The sequence below is a fragment of the Excalfactoria chinensis genome, chromosome Z (assembly GCF_039878825.1).
Source record: "Excalfactoria chinensis isolate bCotChi1 chromosome Z, bCotChi1.hap2, whole genome shotgun sequence".
NCBI classification, from domain to species: domain Eukaryota; kingdom Metazoa; phylum Chordata; class Aves; order Galliformes; family Phasianidae; genus Excalfactoria; species Excalfactoria chinensis.
The window spans coordinates 31,661,497-31,683,592 of NC_092857.1; the positions used below are offsets into that span (position 1 = coordinate 31,661,497).

At 36.2% G+C, this 22,096-nt stretch overlaps 1 protein-coding gene across 1 annotated transcript in view; it reads left to right on the top strand.

The window, feature by feature from the left end:
- CNTLN (centlein) overlaps positions 1-22,096 on the top strand; it is a 181,599-nt gene that overhangs the window by 67,305 nt on the left and 92,198 nt on the right. The window contains exons 10-13 of the mRNA XM_072359615.1: positions 5,150-5,323; positions 11,250-11,312; positions 16,131-16,252; positions 19,072-19,197. Coding sequence (XP_072215716.1) covers positions 5,150-5,323; positions 11,250-11,312; positions 16,131-16,252; positions 19,072-19,197 — 485 coding nt within the window. The remainder of the gene's footprint in view (positions 1-5,149; positions 5,324-11,249; positions 11,313-16,130; positions 16,253-19,071; positions 19,198-22,096) is intronic.

A 22,096-nucleotide genomic window follows, 5' to 3' on the forward strand; every position in this document is an offset into this window, starting at 1 on the left:
TCTGACTGCTTTTAGGAAAAAACTGCTCAGTTTAGCTGTGTACTTGCAGCTAAGAAGTTGCGGTGCCAGTTAATGAGTGGAGAAATGAGCAATTGGTTTAATAAAAAGATTTTGATAAAATCCTGCTTTGATGAAGTCACTTTCTGTGGTGACTCTCCTAAGCATTTCACCAGAGCACCCATCCGCCCTTTTCTTCCATTTGTTTGTTTTCCCAAATAATTGGAGAATTAATTGGATAACAGGAACTCTGTTTCTACTGATAAATAAAATATAATTCATACCTGGCTCGAGGAGTCTCGCTATGTGGTGGCTACATAGTCTTCAAAAAATATTTTTGTCCTCTTTACTCTCTCTGTTCTTCTCTATTACAAGATCTGTTCCAAATGTAACACCTCCTGCTTTACCGTATTGGCTTAAGCTGTCAGAGGTGGATGTTGGTGGTATGGTAGTAGAGGTTGAATCTTCTGTTCTGCTCACAAAGAAGTAAAATTGCTTCTGACAGGTTCTTGGCAATACCAGGCAAAATATTTCCAGGTAGGCCAACAATCATAAAGGAAGAAGAGTTGAGCATATCCAACTGGTGAGGGGGAATCTCTGGCTATGCTGTAGTCCTTTTCAGGAAGCAACCTTGGTCCAAGACATGCTCTCCCTTCAGCAGCTGTCCCTTACATGAGCCCAGGGTGGCTTCAGCCACTCCTGGTCACTTGGGGAGTACAGGTGCAGTCAGTTTGCCTGTACTCCCTAGGCCAACCACAGCCCTTCACTAGGTGGGTGCTCTGTCTGCAGTTCATGGTGTCATCTAACAGTTCCTTTATACTTTCCCACCAATATTGAACTACATATTTTTGCTGTGTGACAGATGTGGAACTGAATTCCTTCACGTGGAAAATATTGCACCCAATGACATTCATTGACTCTTGCTGAGTGTTTCTGGAGACTAAGTAGTAGATGTAATTGCAGTGAGGCATTGGGTAGTGTGTTTCAACACTGGCAGCAATGGCAGTGGTCACCTCCAGTGGTGGAGTTTTTATGAGCGTGGCATACAGGCTCTTGTTCATCACAAGCAAAAATGCGTAACTAATGGTGATGATGGTGTTGAAAAGTAGTGTCTTGTAGCCAAGAATTTATCAAACAGTGTTATCGTGTTCTTTGTACCTGTTTTACTTCCAGTACAAATAAGTAAGATGCATTACTTTTGGAATGACTTACATATATAATCAGAGCTCTTTTTTTCATATTATATAAATTGCAGATTTTGGAGGCTGACAAACACAATGTGAGAATGAAGGGGTGGCAGAAACTCTTTTACTGTTTTTTAACCCCTTGTAGGAATTCACAGTAATGCCTGGAATCAAGGACCAGGTAGGCTGAGTTGCTCTGCAAAAGTTTGCTTGTGGTACCCATTCTAAAAGTACATGTAATAACAAGAGATAGGCAGGTGCTGCAGAGGTGACTGAATTTCCAAGGTGTAAAAGGAAGGAGCTGCCAAAGGATGCTGAGATGAGCATTTCTTCTGATTCATCTGCCCAGCTAGCTTATTTAGTAACAGAATAAGAGGAAACCTGGGAAGTGATTATTATTTCTCTTACATAAAGTGCTTCTGAGTTTTTCCTGCAACTTAGGTATATCTATCTGGCAAATGGCATCTGATTCCTGGAATGTGATAGAAAAAAAAACAAGCATGGTTGTTAGACAAGTGTTAGGCTGTTAGGGTGTTAGATCTAAAATGCTGTTTTCCTAATTCATATATTCTGGCAAATATGTGCCTACTTTCTCTAGTCTGAGCAACATATGTAAACAAACAAGCATTCACAAGTGAAACTCGATAATGAATAAGCAAGGAAATAGAAGAGAGCTTTTCAAATTGCTGTTCTTTCCTCATTCATAAATCTTGGAACTCTATGTGTTTTTCAGAGTCATGTTTTATACAGAAGGAACTGAGATTCTCATAACAGCAAAATCGTTTCACTGAAGAATTTGCTTTTGTTGATTTTTCTTTTTTTCTTTTAAGCAGTGATACTCAGAACACAAATCTATAGCAACATAAAGTTAAATGGGAATTAAAATGAAACAAAAGATCAGAGGAAGAAATGTCATCCATTTCTTCTCTCATTTTAAAAGAAAAATATTCAAAAATCCCCTTAATATTTAAGTGGATGGGGTCTTGTAGGTTAGTAAATGTAGAATACTTATCAGAAGGTGAAGAAAACACTTTCTTTAGTTGTAGTCCATTGATAAACAAAAACTCCATTTTGCAAATGGTTCACCTTAGTTTATAATCTGTATTCGTAGCTATGTACAAACTAAAAAATAAACCAGGGTTTGGTGATGAAACAGTCCCAAGCTGTGTAGCAATTTCTGTGTTAGTAACAGTGTTCTACTGAATATTTTGAGGGTAAAAACACGGGCATTTTGGAGGCATGAGTTAAAGTCTAAGACTTTTTAAACATTATTCTTAGTTTCATGAGAACTTAGTGTATGCATGTGCACAAAGACTGTTGTAGGAATTTTACTAGAAACTGTACTTTCATGGTTTTCAACTTTAAATAAGTATCACTGCATGGTCATTTCAAGAAATATCATCTGGGAGAAGAAGTGAGTAGGCAAAACCAAATCAGACTAAACCACGAATAAAACCAGTAAAGGAACAGGGTTAAAATCAGTTACAAGACTTAATTGGCATATAGGAGCAAGGATTTGATATATTCTGTGACTCTTAAATGGTATTACATATAACAAAACTGTGCATTTCATTTTTGATTGAGGAAGTTAAAAAGTAGTAAAACAGTATGAAGTTAATCATTAGCTAAATTATTTTAGTTCTCATAGCTCAAAAGTCAGCCATATTTAAGAGTTGTAGACTTCTAAAAAATGTAGTTTTTGGCAACATGAGTCTCTCTGTAAGAGGTTGAACCTGTCTTTATTCTTTAGTTATTAATGTAACTGTACTGCTTGTGTTCACATAGAATTATCATCTCTTTTTTACTCACGGCTGATAAATAGCAAAACTAGAGTAGGTGCACATTTCAGTTAAAAATATCAAGCATATAATAGAAATGAAAATAAATTTCCCCTCTGGCATTGTTTTCATTCTCTAGAATGTTTCTTTTCCCCCAGTGTTATGAAATTTTGGCTACATGAGCAAAATTCCTGTTATCTTTTAGATGTTCTTTTCAATACATGACTTATTTGCTCGTTTTTCTATTTGACTTCAATTTCTTCTGTCATGTAGTTTTCTTTTAGATATAGACTTGGCCTTTTGTGGATAATGTAGGTAGAAATGGCATTTGTGACTAAATTATGCAAATTATGTAAGAAATTATTTACAGATCAGTCAGCAAAGCATTGACAACCTTCCTTTGCTTGTTTGCTGTATAAGGAGTTATGATTTTGTTGAAATAAATGCTTGGTAATTATAATTGAAGGCTTATGTGTGGAAACTGAATTTGTAGTAGTTACTGTGAAAAGCTTTATGTTCTGCATAGCAGTAAATCATATAGATATGCCTTTTACTCCATTTCCATCAAATATTAAGCATACCAGGTAACATCTTGGTAACTCTGTGAGTTTTTTCAGTCCTTCCGTTTTTCCTTTGATTGGCCTGAATTTGGAAACGGCTTGATGCTACCTTTTCTGATTTTTGTCAGCATACCTTATTTTTATTATGTAGGGAATTCCTGTGTTTGAGAGAGTAGGAGCATCTGATTATTGTTCCTAAAATACTTTATTCTCTAGTGAAATGAGTATTTGTCTTCAGAATATGTTCAAGCAGTTGCAAGTAAGTCTGGTTGCCAGAATCTGACTAATTAGGGTAAGCATGTGCAATATAAATCTATAATGTTTTGAGAAGATTGTCTTCTGGTTTTAGCTTTGTTGTTGAAGACCACTGTTTCATAGCTGATGTCTTTGCTAGTATAGTGCCACTGGCAGTGAGTTTTTCCTAGTCAGTGCGGTACAACATCAGGTGTGTCAGCTCAAGGTACTTGCACTGATCTTTCAGAGTAATCTGCCCTTCTATTCCTGCAAACAAATAAGGAGGGAGCTGACATAATCCTTCCTTTCAGCAGAGGTGTTGGGGTGCTAGCCCCCCAGCTGCCTGATTGTGTTGACTATCTGGGAATTCTATTATCTTTGTCTGGCACAACTGTGTTAGCAAGGTGAATGTCTGTGCCCAGCCTTAAAGCACTGTGAAGGAGGTTTGAGCCAATGCATTTCCCTTTGTGATCATTGTAGATGACAACGGACAAATAACTGTTCTATGTGCTGAGCTACCAGTGTTTTGCCTTGTGGTTGTGATGGGTATAATCACAGGTAGTAATGAAAACTCAGCTGAGAAGTAGTAATATATTAAGCACGGTAATGTAAGCACTTCGTCGTACTCACATGAGCCCACCATTGGACATCGAAGGAGTGCTTTAAAAGATACCTGAAATCAGTGAAAATACCTGTTGGATCTTAAAAGGTGTTATGAAACGCTGGAGATGAATAGTGTGTGACAGTGTTGCATTGTGCCAAGGAACTGTTAGCTGGGGAAGGTCCTAGATTTTAGTGGCTTCATGAAATTACGTATCTGCCTTGAATAACACTGAGATCTAGGATTATCCTTTTAAGGCTTGAGTTTGACTACAGCACTTGTCCTGAGTATATTGGCATTATGGCTGTAGATTTACATTAAAAATGTGCATTTCCAAAGCACTTTCTAACTAAAAATGTCTTTACAGAACTAATTAAGTTCTGCTTTTGTGTTGTGTTTATTCTCTATTTGATAGCACACTGATACCCACCAAGTAGACATTTCATCAGAAACAAGTCTAGGAGTTAAAGCAGTTTGTCAAGAAATTGTAACTGCATTTGAGGTATGATACCATAATAGAACAAGTTGCTGCAGGAGAAGTGTTTTTATAAATCAAGCATTTTTTAGACCAAATTTTGATTTAGAAAACATGGATTTGTTGTTTTGGAATGTTTCATTAACACTAAAGAGTCTGTTTTTTCTTTGTTTGTTTTGAATTTATAATGTATCTTCAAGAGCAGCATAATCTATGGGTCCTGCATGTTTCTTTGTAGTATTGGTAATGTTATGTTTCTCTAGGCAGTTTTATCTAAGTGTTGTTACTAATATAATCTATCCACACTACCATTTTTTTAGGAATTTCAGCAGCCTTCTTTAGGAGAGCTGGAGTGCCTTATCACCATGCAAAAATCTGAAATTGAGCTTTTAAAGGAAAAATTGAAAAAAGCAAGTCTTAACCTGGTTGAGCATAATTTGTACACTGCAGATACACTGAAAACCATCAATGTAACGACTGGAAGAAAGCATGAGGTAGGATAGTTTATTGTCTAGTGTATTGGTGTCTAAATAACACTGGCCATGCCAGATATTTTTGCTCAAGTGTCCAGATAATAATTGTAATATCTGTTGATGCTGCTTATAATTCTGGAGCTTGTTTAAATGGTTTTTGTGTTATCTGCCAAAGACTTGTTAGAGTAGCTGTTGGGAGTAAAAGTTTTACCTTATTAAATACTGAATAAGGGATTCTTAATTAAATGGAATATTTGGAGGCTCAAGTCTTTGTAGGTTTGTTAAAATGAATATTTATCAAGCATTTTGTTGTATTTATCTGAATGACCATCTTATCCTAGATGGAAAATGAAACGTATACAGTTATGTTTTTATAAATGAAACTTTTTTTTTTTTTTTTTTTCCAAATTCATTTTTATAATATGACATAGCATTTTTTATATATAAAATATCACAATTATGTCAATTTGAAATCCTTTAACTTCATTCTCTGTAGTGCTGGACTGCCCCTTTGGTGATAACCTGTCATTAATTTAGGCGCTAGATAACAGTAACATCTGTAAACTGTAGCTAATTAAATGGATCTGTAAATAATTCTGTGACTTAATTTGATTTATGCAGAGAGACTATGTTGTTATGTTTGTGAGTGTGTTCAGTTCCCTTCCAGTGTAAATTCTGAATTGTGATTGTGTAGAATATGGAAAATTTGAAATAGGTTTCTAGAGTGTGGAAACAAATAGGAACGTGCTTCTTTCAGGTTGGACTAGTCTGCAGAAGTAGACCATCAAGTTCTGCTCCATTGGAAAACTCAAGTCTTTCTCATTATTTCGTATTTTTTGATTATACAACTGTATGGCTTGTTCTGACTTAACAGTATCTACTGTATGTTATTTTGTCAAAAACATACATTTTAGAGCATTTGTTTTAGAGCACTTAAAGCTTAATGTTTGGTGTCCCAACAGGAAACATTGATTATCATAGGTTTCGACATAGTTGCTCTACTACATAGGGATATTTAAGAGAAATCTGGTTGTTGCTGAGAACAGAATCATGGTAGAATCATAGAGTGGCATGGTTTGGAAGAGCCCTTCAAGACCATCCAGTTCCAACCCCTTCTGTGAGCAGGGCTGTCCCCCACCTGCTCAGGCTGCCAAGTGCCCTGTCCAGCATGGCTTTGTATGCCTTCAGGGATGGGGCACCACAGCTTTTGCAGGCAAACTGTTCCACTGCCTCACCACCCTCTGTGTAAAGAATTTCCTCCTAACCGCTAATCCTAATCTCCCCTCTTTTAGTTTATAACCATTCTCCCTTGTCCTTTCATTATCAGACTGTGAAAGTCTGTCTCCATCCTGCTTATAAGCTCCTTTATCGTACTGATAGACCACAGTGTGATCTCCTCAGAGCCTTCTCTTTTCCAGGCTGGACAAGCCCACCTTCATCAGTCTTTCTTTGTAGTAGGGGTGCTCCTGCCCTCTGAGCATCTTTGTTGCCTCCTCCCACTCCACCAGCTCCATGCCTTTCATTTCTAGTTTTTCTGTCTTTTACATGATATAGCTAAATCAGCATATTGTGGATTTATTACTATTTACTATTACTGACTTTCCTTCTACATTCCCCAGTGCTGGCCATGCCTGGCTTGCAAGTGCCCCTGTGAGGTGAGGCTGGGGCTGCCCCATGCCAAACAAGACCACTTCCAGCCGGCTCCAGCAACTAATCCATAGAGCACTGCTGGGTCCTGCAGCCAAGGTTTGTCTAAATGGGATACTGCATAGGCAGTGAGGAGTGAAGAAAAAAGTGAGAAATATAGTTCTTTGAACGCCAAGGTTAGAGAAGGACAGGGAGAAGGTGCTTTGGGCACCAGACAAGAATTTCTTTGCATCCCATGGAAATGGCCAGTGTAGAGAAGATATCCACAGTGCATCCTATGGCAGATCTTGCAGTTTCTCATCTCCATGTCTGTGGCCTGTAGAGATCCCATGCAGGAGCTGGGTAAATATGGGAGGAAAGAGCAGAACTGAGGAGCTGCTAGGACTGACCACAGTCCTGTTTGTCTTCCCTTTCATGCTGCTCATCCAGAGGTAGAGAGAAATCAGCAGCACTGGAGTGAAGCAGAGCCCAGGATGCCGCAGGGGGAGAAGTGTGCGATTTTGGTCAAAAACTGGTTTATTCCTAACACAGTGATCAGTTATGCTCTTAAGTGAGGCTAAATAACAACTTTAAAATCCAGTTGTATTTTCCTGATTTAATATGTAGATCCAGTTCTGCTCTTTCAATACTATTTAATTATATATGCACATTTTTTCATTTGTTTACACAATCCCTTTTTAATCTTTTGGGAAGTAAATTGACAGACTAAAAAGCCTTCATATTTAGGCAAAAATTTAAGTTTTAGAAACATTATGGCTGTAGGATCACGGAATATGCATTGAAAATAAAAGTGAATATTGCTATTTTTGCTGACGTCCCACTGCTACAAAATCTTTCCACTACAGATAATTGGGAAAAGTCTTAAAAAGAAGAACCTTGGGACAAAACAGAATCTTGCTGTTAGTGTGATCAATTGAGATGTGTAGCCATGTAACCATGTACCTCAAACTGTTTGAGTCTGCAGAGTACGTGGAAATGTATGCATGCATGGGCTAGCACAAATTACTGGGAACTGCAGAAGTCCAAATCCCATGCCTGCAGTGGTTAAGAGTAGTAAAACCAGCTTTGCAACACAGATGATACAGTGGTTACAGGGCTTTGTTGAACATGAATGTTTGTTGGGTTTTTTGATGCTGTTAAGTGCTTAGTGGCAGCTGTAACTCATACAGTCCAGTTTCTGTGAAAAGCGGTATAGTGTGACTTACTGTTTTCTGTAAAGAGTTAGAAGTCAGTTGCTTGATCTTCCTAGAGCCATGGAAGCTAAAACTTTATGACTTAGTGTGCTGTGATATATGTAACCATATTAATCAGTCATCCTTATTTTCCTGGCTGATTCAGTAACATGGCCCTTGTCTGTTCATTTTCTGATCTAAAGCTTCTGTGATACATGGGATTTGTAGTTGTTTTGCACTGGTATGTGTTCTACAGTATTTCTCTTAGTATTCATAGAATTTCAAGATACAGTAGATCTCTTAAAATGCAGGAATTAACACATGCTCCTGTTGAAGCATAAGGAATCAAGAATTTGGCTTTTTTTTTTTTTTTTTTTCCTAGAAAAACTGTGCATCTTGTGCTCTGTCAGCCTGTGGCTCACTTTCAGAACTGTTCCTCATTTATTTCAGAGGATGAAATACATTAAGATTTCTGCCCACTGCCTTCAGAGCTGTATCTTGGCAGCAGACATTGATCTGATCTGTATGTTTCAGAAAAGTTATCCGAAACATTTCTTGCTGAACGTCCCTGGTATTTTTTGTTATTGTGTCTGTTATTTATTATTGTTATTATTTTTAATTTCATTTTGTTTTATTTATGTATCTGGCTTCCCTTATGACTTCGACACATGATATGTTAAATTCAAGATCATGATTTTCCCTGTGCTCTCCTCACTGTGTCTTTCATGGTACATGTTGGCAACAGGAAATTGCCATCTTTGCTTTTAGTGCTTCCTGTACTACCTCTACTATCATTGAATATGTGGTAGGCACATTTGCTTATTGGCCATTTCTTCACAATATATCTTCCACCACCTAGTTTCCTATCCATTAATATTACAAGTTTCTGTTTGTCTACTACTTGATTTAGTCTTCTATAAATATGATTTAAGATTATCTGTTGGAAAGTTTTCTGTCGGTACCCCTGACTGACTTGGATTCCTGCTCTTTGCTCATATAACTGGACTTTTTTTATATTCCTAGACATTTAGAAAATATTTAGCACACACATGAAAGTCTGGATTTATTTCTAATACAGATGTCTAAATTTACTGCAGTGTTTGAAGATGGAATTAAAAATCATTTGCCTAAGCTTGATGGTAGCGGCAAAGTTTTCAGTTGTGTTAAGAGAATTACAGATGCCATCTTCCAAATTGAGTTTTGCAGCAGCCTCAGGCAAAAAAATTTACGTGTACTTTACTACACAGTCTCTTCTGTCTTGGTAGGAAAATTAAATTGCCTTCTTCTGAACAAAGATTGCCTTTGGATGGGCTGTGTGCAGCTGCAAAGCCAAGACACATCTCCTTCTCTCAAAAGACCTGTACCTAAGCAGGTAGAAATGTGTTAAAAGAATATCATGTTTCTTAATGTTCATCACCAGTCCTGCCTGTACTCACACCGCAGTATTTCCATGCCTCTCAATTTTTAGAATTTTTTCTATTATTTCCATAACTTGGCTCTATACTTCAGTTGAAGAAAAGATTCATAGCACAGCCCTAGGTGGCTATTTAGAATATTATTATATTAAAGAAAAACTGTTACATTCTCACTATATCTGATCACCTTAGATTGAAGCAGCAGATCTCTAACTTTTTCCTATATTTTTTGCATTTTCTCCATTCCAACGTAGAATTTCACTACCTCATTTCCCTTGGTGATGGCTGGTCCATATCTTTTCTTTTGCAGTTTTCATCTTCAGCAGTGGATGGGACACTTTGACCATATATTCTTGGTTTTAGAAAAATCATGTATTTTCCAAGTCCTCTTTATACAAATGTAAAGTTTAGCTAGGTGTTAATTTACCATTTCTTCAAAAATGATGCGCTTCACTTTTTTAGGAAGTTATTATGAATATGCAGTGATTTGGAATTGGGTAGTTTTATTAAGGTATTGACTTTATTTGAGAAATTGGGGATTTTGAAGGTGAGTAGAATTTTTGTATGTTGATCTTGAAATGTTGTGCTTTAGATACCTCAAAGGGATTGATTTCATTCAGTGCAATGTTAGAAGCATTGCTGACTAATATCAGCAGTTATTAATGGAACTTCTGAATATCTCTACAAGAATATTAGGAAAAAAAATAGTAATCTTCCTATTTCATGGATACCTATTATTATTACAATCTTATTTTGTGTACAAAAGCATACATTTGGAAATGCCCTTGTAAATGTTCATTAATAATTCCTTCTGGTTTCTTCCGTTACAAAAAAGAACTGTCAAGAATAAGCTGCATTGCTCTGAATCAGTTATTTTACAGTGAAAATGGAAGCATGCAACATCAGAAATTATGATTAATGTTCTTTTTTATTTTAGTTTATTTATTTTTGTAATTATGTTTTATCTTAGAGTTGCTAATTGTGTATTAATGTTTCTCTGTCCTTAACCAAAGTTATTCTGAAAATCAGAAAGTCTAATTTTATGAGGTCTGTCTTTCTTTACTGTTAGGACTTATGACATAGAGTGATCAAGAAAGCTGCCCAGTTAAGTGTTACTTTCACATATTCTTTCTCCAGATTGCTATATGAAGCTGTACATAATATAAACACATATTCTTGTCTCTAGTTAGTCACATTATAGTTAATGACCATATGGTCATTATGGTGTAAGATCTACTGTCTGTTGTATTTATATTCCTCAAGCATATTGTTCCTTCAACTTCACAGTGTGTTAAACTATTTCAAAGGGAAAAAAATCCTTTCCCTCTTGTTTCTGGTTGTCCTATCAAGTGTAACCTTGGACCCTTATAGAGCAATTAGACCAGCCTCTATCCCCTCCTTTGTAATGAGATTTCTTGCATTTCTGAGTCTATAACCCTTTAGTCTTCCCTAATGGGACATCATTATTCTGAAAGAAACAATGTAAATGTAAATGAATATTCTCATTAACGAGTCACAGAGAAACCTTTAGTGGTAGCGCTGTGGTAATTCTGCTTGTTATTTCTCTGGTATTCCATGCAGATTTTTTTTTTTCTTTTTTTTTTTTTTTATAATTCATTATTAGTATTCAAAATTACTTCTTCTTTAATTCTGCATGTCTTTTATAATCCGGTGTTCCAACTAGTTCAACCATGTCCTTGTTTTATTCTCCAGGAACCACCTGTGAAACGCTCAAGGTCTCTGTCCCCAAAGAGCTCTTTTAGAAAGTCAGAGGAGGTAAGGAAGCTTAAAATAGCTGAAAGGAAGACTGAAAACTTAGAGAAGACCCTAAAACTAAAGGTGAACATTTAAAAAAACAACAACAACCAACACTAAAAGAAGACATCCTGTAGTTTTAAGCTTGCATAGATAAAGATATAAAAAAAATAAACAAGCATACTGTAAATAATGTAAAAAAACTGTAAAATGCACATATTGTTTTGAAGTTTTAGCTAAGAGAACATTCTGCATTAGTTTGCCTTTTTTCTTTACTGCAAAGAATCTTGTATCGATACTCCTGCCATTACATGACAGCCTAAATTTTAAGCTATGTTATCGACATATACATCCTTTTTAAATGCATTTTCAAATTGTGTTTCTGAGTATATACATTCCAGGAAATTCATATATTCATATAGAAGTAAAATGAAGCACAAAGCACGAAGAAAATATTTTACTGTACAGTGAAGCCAGTATTTTAAATTCTGAAGTCAATTACTTGGAACAGATGTTACCCCTTGTACTCTTAAAAGTTACGCCTCAGAAGAGGTTGTTCAAACGGCTACTGTAAAGAGAAATAAAAATAAAAGAAACCTAGTTGGTAGAAAAGCTTCACTGAGCATATATTACAATTGCCAATTTTCTAGGCTTTCGTTTGTTTATTTGTTTGCTTGCTTTTCCTCAGGAAAAAAAAATGGCCACATTTAAAATGACCGATTGGTTTCTTGTTGCACCTCTGAATGCCTCTCAAAGCAATCAAACAAAAGCAAATCCCAAACTCTGAGTCATATTTCCATAAACATTCACAGTCGTTTACAATTCACTTTCCGGTTCTCCCCCCACCCCCCATTTTTTTTCCTCTGGTCATCTTGGTCAGAGGTATGAGAGATACATTCAGTAATATATCTTAAAATGCTACGGGTCGTATGTAACCTGCTTTGATCCTACTTTGATAACTGTCAAATGTAAAAATTCATGCAGTCCTGCAAGGCATATTCCTGAGTTCCTTCCTTATGCTCCTATGTGATAAGTGGATTTTACAAGAAAATTGTGAGTAGGAACTGTATTTTATCACAAGTGGCAGTTTGTCATGCTATACAAACAGTATACAAATAGGAAAGATGACTTGGATTGAAGTAGGACTTACAGGCTGTCTTGCTACTTGTTCCTGGAAACTCAAAAGATTAATTTTGTATTGTTTCTCTCTGTTGTGAGATCTAAGGCAGGTCCTATCAGCTGTACCTGAGAACTTGCCTTTGACAGGCATTGTGTTTTTTACTCCATGTTGGCCTGACAGTTACTACAGATGATTGTAGCAGTGTGTACTAAAGTTGCTCCACCCTCTGCTGCAAAAGCTAGCACATCAGTGTGTATGGTTGTCGTTCTGATTAATAAAATGTCCCACGGTGCTTGGGGGTTTCTTCTGGAAAGAGAAGTGAAGAGAAGCACTCTGAATATCTAAGCAAATACAGAAAATATTGTTATTCTCTGCTCATGACCTTGTAACACAGATCTGTTATGATACCTGCCTTACCGTGTTTGCTATTCCTGAAGTATAATTTAGGAATCTGCAGCCTATATGAGGACTGCTCTGAAAGTAGTGTCTCCTATGTTATTCTGTTGACCCCATGACCTTAGAGGCAGTAGCAGGTGGTATGGCAGTAGAGGGTGGACCTTCCCACTGATACTACGTTACATTTTGTTGCTGTGAGAGGAATGGCAGCAGAGGGGCACTCTTAACAGAGTGTTGTTTGATGTGGAAGGCCATCTGAAGCAATGGTGTTTCACTGAGTTTCTCCATGCAGAAAAAATGGCACCTATTGACATTCATTGACACTGAACATTTCTGGAGGTCAAACAGAGGATGTGAACACAGTGAGGTGGTGGGTGATGTATTTTGGCAATGGCAGCAGCAACATGCTTTCATGCAAGCCACATTCCAGACTACTGTGCAGATTTTTACAGGTGTGGCATACAGGCTCTTGTTCATTGCAAAAATGCATATTGGTGCCTATATTGAAAAACAGTGTCTTGTAGCTGAGAATTTGCTCTATCAAACGGTATTACAGCACTTTTTGTATCTGTTGCAGTTTCTATGGAAATAAAGAGAAGGCATTACTTTCGGAGCAATCTACATATGTTGGGATCACCCCTCATCATTTCTTTAAGCCATGAAGTCCTTAAAGGCTAAATCTTATATTTACTAATGAAACTGACAGTATGAGCTCCTTTAATTTATCTAGTCAAGTTGGTTCACTTCTTATCCAACATTCATTAGTTGTTTGAAAGGCTGCAGAGACACAGGCCAGTGTATTGAGATCTCTTGTGTCACTACATACGGAATTCAATAGGCCATTGACAGTATGGCAACTAATAAGGTCAGAATAACATCAAAGTAATTTTTTTGGTATTGTATATTTTCTGTATGTTAGGATCCTAAAAACAAGAAAATTTGAATAGCTTTATTTACGTTTGTTTTTCAGCCACAGATATAATTGATGCCCCAGTCAGTATTGCAAAGGAGCAGAAAAAGGCAAGGTCCCATAGCAGGATTTTCCAGTTCTCATCAGCTGACTCAATTCTAGCCAGGGGACTTTAACTTTTTCTGTACTTACTATTAATATAAACAGGACGAATATGTAAGTTCTTATAACTTCAGTGTCCATAGTTTTGATACAGAATATACTTCATTTCTGTGTACCAAGACATATTGGAAAGTAACAAAGCATCTTTTATTTTCACTCATCTTTAGGAAAGAGAATGTCAAAGCAAATAAGAGTGTTTAGAGTGACATATTATCAAGCTGGTACTTAAGCTGGTGCCCACAATGTATGTCTTTGTCTTTAAGAAGTGAGTAGGAGTTTGGTTGCTGAAAGCTGTGATCTTCTTGATTAAAGTTCAAAAGTTTTGCAGACTATTGGATCAAAATATGTAGACTGATCTTTAGGGGAAACTTAATACATGACTATGTGAAAGAGAAGGAACGCTGTTAAGCTTAGTTGTGATAACAACAGGATGACTTTCAGTGGTGGTTGAGTACTTCCTCTTGTGGATTGGACTTCACCTGTCAGTGTGTGACATGAAGTATTACAGCATGGCTGCGGAGAGGTGGAGAATAACGTGAAGATCCTCTGCTGGAGGTGGCTGCTCCATCCCATCTCCATCGCTACTCAGAGAACTATACACAAGACAACTTGGATATTATAAAATATAATTAAATTAGAGAAAGATGGAACTAAACTGAGCTTATGGAAATAACAGCATAAATTTAAAGTTCTAAAGTGATTAATACTTTAATAAAACAGAGTGATTAGGACAGTTATTTGTCTAATTTCTTCCTTGGCAAGAGCAGAGCAGTTGACAAGGGAATAACTGAAAGGGAATGGATAATAAAATAGGTAAACAATAATGAAAAATTTAGATTTATGAATGGAAGAAGCCATGGTCTGCTCTTGGTTACACTTCTGAAAACGCATTGACACTAATAAGCTTCTTTATATTTTACACTTACGGGCTTTATAATGAATAGGCTTTATAATTAAGATATTACTTTGCAGTGTCTTACCAAACTTGATTGATTTTCACTAGCAAGATGAAACAATCTCATTACATAAGTAGTAGCATATGAAATTTTAGCTGATTTTTTTCGGCTAGTGTTTTTTCAGTTCTTCTTGTGTGTCATGAAAACTGGGCTGTATTTCAGAAGCTGTATTTAATCTAACTATCTTGTAGTTAGCACTTCCTTAGAAACCCTTGACATTTTTTTGTCTTGGGATTTAATTCTTATTGCACGTAGGCTTTGACTGTCGGTCTGTCTTATTTATGGGCTAATACTAAAAGCCTTCCTTGCTTGTAATATGCATGCAAGCATGCGTATAATGCATACAAATAAAGTATTGCGATTTATACAGATCTTAAGGAGCCTTCTCAGTAGTCACTGTACAAGCACTTACTGAATAGAAAATGCAGCAGTGAGCATAGATTTTACTACTTGATGTTGTCTGGTAAATTCTTTACGACTATAGGCCAGAATTCAACTTCTGTCACACTGCAGAACGTCTTTCTCTTAATGTGTTTTTTTTTTGTTTTTCTTGTTGTTGTGGGTTGTTTTTTTGTTGTTGTTGTTTGTTTTTTTTCAGAGCACAGTATTGTTACTTATGGAAACATGATTTTTTAAATCATTTTTAAATTATTGTTTCCAACTTTTATGGTGGTCTCCTGTTGTGTGAGTCAAAGCACATCTTATTTTTTCATTCTGTAAAAAAGATTTTTTTATTAATAAACCTATTCTAAGCTTTGTTCATCTTCCTTTTTTGTTGTATTGCTATTGGCCAAAGCTTGGGTGTTGCAAGCTCATATAAATTTTTATTTAAAAAATAAAAATTGAGGAAATCTGATCTCACTTAAATTGAGGTATTTTATTAATGCGGATTTTGTTGTGGCCAGCATTTTTCCTCAAAAATGTGAAGATTACTTTTCCATACAGAAAGAAGATTCATTCAAAGGGAAAGACAGCATTACCAATCTTTTTTCAATCTACGTAATTTTAGGTATGTTACTCTGATACATTCACAAGATGAACACAGGCATTTTGATAGTAAGTTTTCTAAAAATTTTTAGCAACATGTAAAAAAAAAGGTTTGACAAATTGCCTGAAATTAGCATTGAAAATTAGTGAACCTGTATTTGACCTCAGAGACTGTAGTTCCTTACATTTAAGTTTAGGTTTCTTAGACTTTTAACAGTTAGTTAAGTAGAACTTCTTTTTCTTTAGATCTTTGAAATTGTCTTGCATTTTGCCAAACTCTGATTTTGTTTCTTTTTGGTGTTATTCAGACTCAAGAAAGTGATGAGCTAAGAGCAGCCCATGAAAAACGCAAAGAAAGGCTGCAGATGTTACAGACCAACTACAGAGCACTAAAAGAGCAATTAAAGCAGTGGGAAGAGGGTGATAGCAGGTAAGTTACATAGCTCATTAAAAACATTTCCCTTACACTAGAAATCTGAACAAAATTATTATGTAGGCATTCAAAAGAAAATTTGATTTCAAACAAGAAACTGCTATGGTGGTAATCAAGACTTTGTTAAAGCAGAATACACGGCATACCTCTATATGACAAAAATTACAGTTGTAACCAAGAGTAAAATGTGTTGAGCTGACACCTTGACGTATTTTATTTAGGATCTCATTCTGAGTCAGTAGTGGACAGAGGTCTGCTAGGGCTGCTTATTAGGCTTGTCTAATTCCCCAGCTGATTAATTTGTTGACTGTGTATGTTTTGAATTTTCTATAATGGAACAATTGCCCCTTATGTTTCAAACAGTTTTTTAAAATAGTTTTTTTCATTAAACAATAAAGAAATAATAGCTTCTGTGTTAAACATTTAGTGATTCAGGCATTAACTGAGGGTAATCTTAAAATATCCCTTTTTACAGAGGAAAAAGAGTATGTGCATGAAGAGCAGGATTTTTTCAAACGTTAAATGATGATAAAATCAAACATTTATGATTATTTTATAAAAATACTGTGGTAAAATATCTTAATGTGTGGATAAAAATGAGAATGTGAGAACTCTAGCACATCAAAGTTTAAATAGTCAATATGCTATGTGTAGTTCACCATTAAGTTCTGTACAGAAAAGTCAAAATTGTATGAAGAAATTTGTTTTTGGAAATCCTTAGCATAGAGTTAGTATTGTTGGTAAACAGTTGCATTTGAAAATATAAACACATTTCTATCACTTCAATTGTCAAACACTGCTGACGTACAGATTTTGGGCCCTACTTCAAGGGGGTCTTGATGTCCTAGTTCCTTTTGTAGGATTTCAGCAAGTACTCACAGTTTTGTATATATATGTGTTTTACTAGATATAATACTTTCCTTAATTAGTGCAATCCTGATTCATCTTGAGACAGACTTAAAATATTTCTACAGACAAAAAATGGTCACAGAAACTGCTGCAGAGCTGGTATTAGCCATTTAGAGAGTCTAGGCTGGCTGTGAATGAAAATTGTCCCTCGTATACACTTCATGCTTTGACTTGTTTAAGTATGTTTTTAATACTAAGCTATTTCCTAGGTATGGTTTGCCTTTTAAAAAGAAAAAAAGTCTAGATGAAAATAAAGTAAGACACAAATCTACTACATGCACTGATAGCAGAGGAGGATTCTTTTGAAATATTAAAGCACCAATAACTAGTAGATTTTTATTTTTTTTTTAATTAGAAAAGAAAGGTCTTGTTTATGTTGGAATAAAGGGTGAATTTTATCTTGTAGTTCTCTGAGAGGTTTTTATTTCATTGCAAGCTGAAAATCTACTGGATGATAGTTGTTTATTTCTGTGTCTATAAGCTAAGTAGGTATCATCGTTCACAGAGAGAGCAAAGCTGAAAGGATAAAAAATTCAGCCTAGAGGTGGTAAATTCAAATTTTCATATATATAGAGAAGCTTTGAGAATTCTAGTTCTGATAGTTTAAAAAAAGGACAGATGAGAAAGGGAAAAAGGGAAAAAAAAAAAACAAAAAAAACAGACTGAAAAAGGAGAGAGAGAAGAGCAACCCCTGTTTCTGTTCAAAATAAATCAGATCTACTTGTGTTCTGACAGAAGTGTATCTGGGAAAAGCAGATATTGTGGAAAGCATAATGCTAAAAACTTTATTTGTTAATCTGATTTTATTTTTTTTTTTAATCTCAAGTTGAACGAAGAATTATGTTTGCTTGCTGATTTTTATAATCAGAATAGAATTACGCGAAGTATGATGATACTGAAAGGGATTTGGTTTTGTTGTGGGGGTTTTTTTGTGTTTTTTGTTTGTTTGTTTGTTTGTTTTTTAATATGCTGACAAGGGAGAGTAGCCAAATCACAAATAAAATCAGACTGTCAATTGTTATACCTTACACTATTATTTTGACATCTCAAAAAGCTTTATATTGCTTGTGTAATGTAAACTGTGCATTAAGAAATCAGTATCAGGTATTTACATGGCACTTAGGATCCTCTCTGTGGTGGTGGACCCCATTCTTTCTGATTCTTCATAGGCTAGAGTTTGTTACCTGTACCGCAGCTGATGGGACCTAATCCACCTGTCAGTGTACATACAACTTTCTCTGACACAGGGGATTACGAAGATGATGGGGCCTTATGAGGTTATGACATTCTCTGAAAATTTATTTCCATGCCCAGTAGAAATCCAAATTGCAAGAGTGTCTAAAATTATTAAACATTTAAAATAATGTTTATCTTTTTCATTTTTAAAACACATGAAAACTATTCTACTGAAAGAAATATTGCAAATTATTTACAGTTGCTTCTTCTAAATGCACTTTTTTCCTTATTTTTAATTAGGCAGTAGGTCAACAACTGACTTAGAGCAGGTATTAATACAACTTTCAGACTGCTATTCAAGGGTATTTGAGGAGCTGGTGTCTCATTTTTTCTGCAAGAGATTGGTGATGGTTTCACCATCTGCTTTCACCTATCACTATTATAAGGAATGCCGACAGAATAAACACAAATGATGCTGCTCTCAAATGAGAGTACCTTGCGACCACACCAGTAAGATTTGTCTCAAACTACTTAATGAACTTTTTTGTAATACATTTAAAGTATCATGCATCACAGAATGTATGGCTCAATTCATCCATCAAGATTTGCATTCAGTAGATGCCATAGCTAGCAATCTGTATGCTGTGAATGCAGGGATGGTTTTTTGATTACAGTGGTCCTAAAGCATGTAGTTATTTAAAAACAAACAACCTCTTTTCACTCACAAACAGGACTGCAAGCAGTAAAGGCAGATACCAGCGTGCAGACGCCTGCCAGCTTTGTCAGGAGGATTTTGCTGCTATGTGGAATGAACTGGCTTATTTCAAAAGGGAACAGAAAAAGCTATTGATTGAAAAGTGAGTTTTTTTTCTTAAGTGGTGTTTACATTAAGAATCATGCTGCTGTTTTTTTTGTGAAGGTTGTGCCTTGCAGGCCACATAAAAGGAATTCCTTGCAAAATTCCAAGATAAAACCATCTTCTGCCAAAAGCAGAAAGGAAAACATCAGCTCTTTTCTTCCTCTTAAATCAGTGACAAGTTACAAGTTTGCTAGCACTAACAGAAACTGTATTCCATGATCTAGGGATTGTGTTAATTAATGTGGCTCTCATCTGTTGGAGGTGTCGCTCTTCATTAGCCTGTATTTTACACACTGCCGTGCTTCATTTTTGGAATGAGGTGGTGAGGGGATAACCTAGCCAGCCATCCTTGTTTGATCTCTGTGATACATACGCAATGCAGAATGCCTCAGCTCTCTTGGTTCCCTGCCCTGTCCTGCTAATCCCAGCTGAGCTCATTATGGTGTAGCCTTGCTGCTACTCCTGGAGCCAGAGCTGTCCAAGCTAATTACTGGTAGCAGCAGAGCTGCCTGTTAAGGGTCTGGTGTGGATCTGCTAACATGGTCCTTGGTAGTGACCTGCAGAAAGCACGAGGGAGTTGCTCTCTTTCTTGCTGTGCACAGCCTGTCCTTTGGGTTTAGTGCTGATCCCTTCACACAGCTCTTTTAGCTGTAGTAAGTGTAAAACTTGGTGAAGGAAACTCTTACTTTAGAAAACATACAGTTTGCTGCTTTGATCTTGTAATTCATAGGCTATTATACTCAACCAGGCAAAGTAAGAAAATGTCCTTTTATACCAGACAAAAGGAAGTTAGTATGGTATAATTAGCCCTTTGCTGCTATTTAACACTTTCCCTACGTTAAGTTGATTTTTTGTTTCCTATGGTTTAAGTATCAAGACATTGTAGAAACTTCTATTCAGACTTTGTTTTTGTCAGCATTAAAGAAAATTGTTTTCCCAATGGGTAACAATACAAACAGATTTCATGAAGATACCGTGAAGGCTGCTGTCACAGAATTTCAACAGCATCAATGTGTTTTGTAGTATGTAAGTAAGTCCTTGTGATGCTCATGAGCTATTTCAGTATATTATGAGCTCTGCTCCAAAAGAAATGCCTCTTTTTTTTTTTTTTTTAATGTTTGCCCACAGTGTCAGGGTGTTGCTGATTTGAAGCTTCCCACAAATATTCTGTTCCAGTTTGCTGCTCTGCAACAGAGGAGCAGTCTGACAAAATGGCATCTGACATGGAAGTGCTTATGATACAGTGGTGTGTCACTGAATTCCTCCATGCAGAAGGTGATGGATACTCCATCCCTGGGGACATTCAGGCTCAGGCTGGATGGGCTTTTGAGCAGCCTGACCTAGCTCTAGATGTCCCTGTTCACTGTTGAGTAGTTGGTCTAGGTGACCTTTAAAGGTCTATTTCGACTCAAATGATTCTTTGATAAAAACTTGCACCTGTTGACATTCATCAGTGCTTACTAAAAAGGTTTTGGAGACCAGATAGTAGATGTGAGCCCAGTGAGGTGGTGGGTGTTATGTTTCAGCAATGGTGACAGCAATAGTGTGTTGCCTCTGCTGATGCAGGTTTTAACAAGTGCAGCAAGTGCAGCTTGCAAGCTCTTGCTTAGCGCTGGCAAAAATGTGTAGCTAATGGTGTTGTGCACACTGAGAAATGCTGTCTTGTAGCTGAGAGTGTCCTCTAATGGTGTTGTTGTGTTCTTTGTACCTGCTGTAGTTTCCATGGGAAGAGATAGGAAGCATTACATTTGGAGTGACCTACAGACATACAGTACTGGAAATAGCTCTGTGCAGTGTGTGTTCTTTTCTCTTGTAGTTATGAGAAGTTATGAGACTGTTCTTGTCACTGAATTGTCACACCTTTGCTATTTTAAGGCTTTCAAAACAAATTGTACGTACTTCTGTTTATTTTGAGTTTTATGTAGGAATGAGCATTTTCTTGCTATAAATGTAATTGCTCTTGTGATTCTCCTGTCAATCCTATCAACACAGTTACCATAGGCAGCATTAGTTCAGGACTAATAACATGAAACTCATTTTTACACAAAGCTATGAAATAAAGATTGTATCTATATTGTACATGCCTTAAAGTCGATTCATTTGGACTATTGCTCTGTAGCTCCTGTTCTGTCACATTTTATGGGAACACATTTAGACCTGGTACACCAGAGATCAATGGCCCTGAGAAGACTGTAATGTCGTGGTACAAAGAAACAGTTGAACTCTTTGAAAAAATGGCATTCTCAAATCAAAGAGTTATTCTAGTTTTTTACAGTACTTAGTGAAAAGTCAGTGCGCCACTGTTATAATTGAGGTGAACTTGTTATGTGGAGTCAGGTGTTCTTGGCAATATAGCTAGATAACTGAATACACAGGAACACATACTCAACAGTATTTTTTTTAAACCTGTCTTAAAATGTCTGTCTCTAATGAAGTCAGTCTTTAATTTGGTAAAACAAGCCAGCATTAAAAGATCTCAACTCAGTTCCTTAAGAAAGTCAATACTACAGTTGGTGCATTTATTGATCTGTGCACAGGGCTTCTTTATGTTACACATGTTCTTACTTGAGCTCTGTGACTATAGGACATATTCTGCAGAGGTGCACCAAAAACTTAATTGCATGATATTAGAAGCAAAGTAGACAAATCAGGCTACCTCACAATTACTGTGGATGTGCTCAGTTTGAGCACTCTGCTGAATGCTGATTCCGAGCACATGTAAGTGAAATCCAGCTAAAAATTACTTGAAGAAGAGTTTGTGAGGGTTTTCTTTTATTATTTTATTTTTGAATAGATACAATTTATATCTACGAATAAGTCAGTTAATGTCAGGAAACCAGGTAATGTTTACCTGTAAACATTTTCTTTATTTCTTTTTTTACCCTTTCAAATGATAG